The sequence below is a fragment of the Gossypium raimondii genome, chromosome 5 (assembly GCF_025698545.1).
Source record: "Gossypium raimondii isolate GPD5lz chromosome 5, ASM2569854v1, whole genome shotgun sequence".
Taxonomy (NCBI): Eukaryota; Viridiplantae; Streptophyta; class Magnoliopsida; order Malvales; family Malvaceae; genus Gossypium; species Gossypium raimondii.
In genome coordinates this window covers 56,859,210-56,865,209 of record NC_068569.1, presented here as the reverse complement: position 1 = coordinate 56,865,209, position 6,000 = coordinate 56,859,210, and the positions used below count along the sequence as shown (strand labels likewise).

General features: G+C 28.1%; 1 protein-coding gene across 3 annotated transcripts in view; it reads right to left on the bottom strand.

Moving 5' to 3' along the window:
• Positions 1-1,041: 1,041 nt before the first annotated feature.
• LOC105767882 (heavy metal-associated isoprenylated plant protein 47) overlaps positions 1,042-6,000 on the bottom strand; it is a 28,937-nt gene continuing 23,978 nt past the window's right edge. The window contains exons 1-4 of one of the 3 annotated variants that reach the window (XR_008196315.1): positions 2,903-3,081; positions 2,706-2,784; positions 2,318-2,463; positions 1,042-1,626 (exon numbers count right to left, since the gene is read on the bottom strand). Coding sequence is in view for 2 of the 3 variants with exons in the window: in XM_012587446.2 (XP_012442900.1) it covers positions 1,229-1,626; positions 2,706-2,784; positions 2,903-2,908 (483 nt within the window). In the remaining variant the exon portion in view is untranslated. Of the gene's footprint in view, positions 1,627-2,317; positions 2,464-2,705; positions 2,785-2,902; positions 3,082-6,000 lie in introns of those variants that run through there. The other 2 variants (XM_012587446.2, XM_052631654.1) reach the window with 2 other exon arrangements.

The following is a 6,000-nucleotide window of genomic DNA, read 5'->3' as shown; positions in this document are numbered from 1 at the left end:
TATATTATTAAAATTTTAATTAGAGAATCTTAAATCCTATTTTCAGAGTATTTTCAGGCGAATTTATGATTTATGATTTAGTCCCCGTAGCCCCAAATTTACACTATTTTACAATTCAGTCCCTGAAATCATATTTTCTTATTTTTATTTTCAGTTTAGTCTTAAGTCCCAGTTTGTACAATTTTGCAAAATAGTCTTTTTCTTCTTTTTTCAAAATTTCCAAATTTTATAATTTAATCCCTGCAGTTAAAATCTTATCAAATTTTTCACAAATTAGTCCCTGATTTTTGAACCATTAAACTTTCATATTCTACTTTCAGAATTGTAAACTCTAAAACCATATAAATTAGTTCTAAACTCATGTTTTGAAATCTTTACAATTTAATCCCTATAGGTTCAAACTTTACTATTTTCTTTCATAATCATATAATTTAGAGCTAATTCAATTTTTCAGATTTCGCTACTCAATCTTTAGAATCTAAAATTTTACAAATTAGTCCTTATAGAGAAAAGAATGATCTCTCTCTCTTCTAGTTGTTTATTTATTTATTTATTCATTTTATCATTTAATCAATGGCTAGGATTTAACCATTGAAACTTTTATCTAAGAAATACTATTAATCCAATCAAAATATCTTATTTATTATTTATTTTCTAATTTAAAATTTAAAAATGGTAAAATAACTAATATACCTTGAAAAATATCATTCTTTTTTTAATTTTTCTTCCTTCTTCCACTCAAATTATTATTATTATTTTTCAACTTTTCAACCTTTTAATTAGACCTGATAATGGGTCAAGCCTCCGTCTGAAAGGTGGGAGGGCTTCGGCAAAAAAAAAAAAAGAAGAGATTTTTCTATGTGTTTAAAAATCTTTGAAAAGTCAAATATCCCATTACCTATGTTTAAATGTGCATGGAAAAAATATGGTCTTAAAAACTAGACCGGACTAATTTGTTGAATAAGTTGAACCAAGAATTCAGTAATTGAAAATTTTCCGAACCAACCAAAATCGGTAAAATACCAACCAAGAATTCAATTACTTTAGTTTACGATTAATATTTTAATAATCCAATCGTTGATATTATCAATTTAATTGTACTTGTCATACAAAAATATTAATTGTACTATATATAAAAGCAAGTCCCTAAAGCCTTTCTTCTATGACAATAATACCGGTGTTACTAGAGCTAAGACTCGATCGACCTTTATTCTAATTTATAATCATATCAAATACATATTTGCATCCTCCTTTCATTATATCTTGAGGTTTTTTCATCCATTTTACACCCTGAGTATAATCTTGTGTAGGTCGGGAATGGAGTAACATAAACTTGATGGATAAGTGATGCATCACATGATGGAACATGCTTGGTATTGGCATGGATCTTGAACCATAATTTGTGGAGGCATGGGATATGGGGATAACATACATAATAAGGCGAGGTATATTTTTCATCATCTTTCTTCTCTTCTTTCTTCTTCTCTTTTATTTCTTCTACGATCAATATGGTAGCATGGTGAAGCTTCTTTCTTAAACAACGAGTCAACTTAACTGAGTCCACTCCGTTTCCAGCTACCATTAGTTCATCTTTTTCTTGCCCTTGTATTGCCATGCTAGTCACACCTGTTCATCCTCAAAACCAAAATTCCATGTTTGTTGGGGTTGAAGTATAAAATTGTACACTAAAATGGCATAATTTGAATTAGTAAATTTATAAAGGGACTAAAAACAAAATCCCACCATTTTATTCAAAGGGCAAAGGCCTCTACCTGCCTTTGAATTGCCCCAGATTAGAAGTTGGGTCAAGTTTTAATGGTAAATTTAGCTTCCAACATTTATATCTTTTGTCAATTTAACCTTCTTCTTTTTTTGGCTAAAATTGGCCATTAACTTTTCAAAAACAGTCAATCGCTTTTTTTTTAATGAAAATGTTGATTATAACATTATTTATTTTTAACGATGTTAGCATGACAAATTACATGGCTGTCTACATTTACTTCATGTTGCCATGACACTATCTGTCTTATATGCCACTTCTATAAATAATTTTAAAATTATACAAATATTCAAAATATAAAAATTCAAAAAAAATCATAAAAGAAAAAGCTTGAAATACACGTGAATTGCCATGTGAGCTTCCATATTTAAAGACTTAACGTTTTACTTAGTATTTAAGTTAAAAACAACAACAACAATTTGATTGTTTTTGAAACTGTTGATGGTCGAATTTAACTTATTTTAAAAGGTTGAGGACCAAATTTAACTAAAAAAAAAAGGGTCAAATTGACTAAAGATGTAAACACTAAGGGCTTACTTTTACATTTTACCAATTCTAATTGATCCTGAACTTCAAAATGTCCCAACTGAATCTTCAAATTATAATATCGTTCCAATCAAGTCCTTCTATCAACTTATTCATCAACTTTGGCGTTAAGTGTTATATTGCAGCTCACATGCTTCCTTTTTCTCAAAAAAAAAAAAAACATGCATTAATAAACAGTTTTAACCACATAATTTGATCAAAGATGATATTTAACGCCAAAGTTACCTACTAGATTGACTGAAAGACTTGATTGGAACGATAACGTGTTGAAGTTTAGGGACTAATTTAAAATTTAATATATAGTTTGGGGACTTTGGGGGGATTAACCCATTTATATATAAGCATAAAATGAAGTCAGAATTTAGACGTCATTGCCAACCTTGTGAAGCAGCAGCAATCCTCAAAGCCTGTGTTCGACATTTCTCACAGTTCATTTGCACCTTCAGAACCATCTTTTGCTGCATTATTAATTACATATAAAACATATATATATATATCAGTTCCAACAATTTTATATTATATGTATATATATAGATATAGTATTGAGTTATGGGAGAAAAATAAAGAAAAGCTCACCTTCATATCTGATTATATATAAGTATCTAAGAAGCAGCTTTCCAATGAAGAAATTCTATGAAATATGTATGACTTTGAATGAATAAAAAAAAGAGACACTAAATCTGCTTATTTATTAGGCAAAGTAGTGAGAAACTATGTTTAAAAACCGAACCGGATAAGGCTAGTTGCACTTCCTGTTCACGATTCAATTTTGTAATAGAAAAATTATAAGCCATATATTTGGCCTTTACATTTGAGTCAATCTAGTGTGAGTAATAGGACTTTTCTTTAATGTTTTGGCTTGACTTGAACCATGTCTTCTTCTTGTTTCACATCAATTTAGAGGTGGAAAAATATTTTTTTTTTAAAATAAAAAAAAATATTAACTTGTTTGACAATTCAACGTCCTAGTCTTTGTCGGAAACAGTTCCTTCTTTTGTTGTTTAGGGTTAATTGCTAATTGGTGATTGGTTTTAGAGTGGTAAGACATGTTATTTACTTGGGATGTGGTGTTTTGATTATAGTGTTGTTTGGTTCATCTGATGTTGGATGTGTTTTTTGAGGTTCTAATATCTTTTGTCTTTGATTTTGTTAATGTTGTAATCTATTTTTGAGGTTCTAATATCTTTTGCTTTTTGAGGTTTCTTTTTCACGTGGCGCATGGGTTCAAGTCGTACTTGTCATGTTGCTGTTAGGACTTTACTCTCCTCTCGTAATTCACAAAAAAAAAAAACTTAGAATGTTGTAAATTAAAAGTTTCTAACTATATATTTTATGTAAAAATATATTCAAAGTTAAATATACATTAATATATAGAATGTATGAGATCGATAGGATAACGATATCGATAGGTTCAATATTTTCCGTTCAAATATTTTCTTTTTTGTATGCATTTATGATTGAACAAAGTTTGATGTTTTTGGTGAAAATGCGAATCTCTAATTAATGGGAAGATTAAGACAATTCAAAGGAAAAGAAAGTATAAAAACATGTAGGGCATCTTGGAAAGTTTGGTCATTGTTATTGAGAGGGTGTTCAAGCTGTATAAGAGAGTGCTACGAAGGTGTCGAATTCCGCTTCAGTAAGAAGAATTAATTCACAATTGGACAATGATCGATTCAACATGTTTCTAGAGTTTATAATATATGATTGACATGTGGCAAATGACATGAAATTTCTTATTTAATATTAATTCATCAAGTGTAGCTCAATGCATGGTTTTTTAAATACGGATTTCATCTAATACTGACGATATTTTTATAGCATAGTGCAAATTTAACATTGTTAGTGTTCTAGGGTAATTTGTATATCATTTAACAAGTTTGAGTACCAAAATAAACCTAAAAAAGCTTAGGTGCCAAATTAGAAAAAAAAATTCAAGTTTAGATACCAAATTGGACAAAAAAGTTAGGTATCAAATTTGAAAAAATCAAGTTTAGATACCAAATGTTATATTACGCCAAAAGAAAAATAAGAAAAGGAAAATTATATTTCCAAAATATCAATGATGAAAATAAACAAAAATTAATGAAAAATTTCTATATAAACACAATATGAACCATCAAATTAATCGATTTAATCAATCAAGTAGTTCAACTTTTACAATCAAGTTACAAACTATGATATTCAGAAATTTTTTTGAACAATCTCATAGGTTCTGCTCATATCGGTTTCTTTTTTTTACACAATATTGCCTAGATCTCAGTTCAACTCGATTCGAACTTGAATTACTTATTTGAAATTCGAATAACTCAATTCGGTTAACTCGAAATTTGGATGGATTCGAGTTTTGCTCATCCCTACCCATAGCCCCACCCCAACCCATAAATAGGAGGATGATATACTTCAGTGCACTCGAATACAGGTCCTTCTACATTGATGACAATACTCATGCTAACTGAATTGAGACTCAATCGATGGTTGAGAGTTTTTTTTAAATGAAGGATGAATGTGAATACACTTTTTACATTTATACTTACTCTAAGATCTTTGACTAATCCATGATTATGACAGTTGGTCCATAGCATCACAGGGCTTATCTATACCAATGGTGTGTTCTACTGTTCAGCTCTATTTCAAGGAATATCCACCCATTTTCCACCTTTTATGATTATGACAGTTGGTCCATTTTCCACCTTTTATGTCATTTCAGGAGGAGAATAAAATTACCTAATAAATATATTTACAAAATATTTATATAATTAAAATATAAGTATAAAAAAATTAAAAAGATATATGTTTAAATTTTATTGTGAACATTTTTATATGATAAAAATATTCATTAAATAATATTATTTATTTTGTTAAGTGAGAATATTTTCGTCTTTTTCTAACTGAATTGGTAACGGTTAATCTGTGATATCAACTCAATTAAAGACTTTATAATAAGTATAAATGTTACGCAACAAGAACTAGCTTTATTTTTAGGAGACCATGTAAGAAATTTTATGTTAAAATAAAATAAATTGAATTAATAACTTTTTGATAATTTTATATCTATTTTACAGCTTTATATTTGGAGTTCGAGGTTACTCCTCCCACTAATGTTGTCTCATTCTCTCTTTTGGTGTTGTTGGTTATATCATATACAAGAATATAACATTTTTAGAGATTTTATGTATTTTTAACAATAATATAGTAAATTTTGACATTTGTGCTATTTTTGGTCTAGTTTGATACTTGTATTTGATAAAAGTTATATATTTTGGTACCCAAATGTAACAATGTTAACTTTTTAGTATTTAATTCGAGTTTAAGGTTGATTTAATGAAAGTGAATTGCTAATACAATTAGGTTTTGAATTTTCATGATTTTGTTAATATAGAATAAATTTAATGTTGATTCGAATTGTTGAGTTCGGTTTATGCTCCATTCATCAAATATGGCCCAATAACTGTGATTTTATATGAATTTTAGGATTGATTTGATAAAAGTTAATTTCTAATATTATTAGCTCATTATGAATTTTCATCAAACCAATTCTAAAACTGAATTAAACACTAAAAATTAACATTGTTACTTACAGTACCAAAATGTATAACTTTTGTCAAATACATATATTATATTCGACAAAAACAATACAAATACCACGTTAAAAAGTATCAAATTCATATACC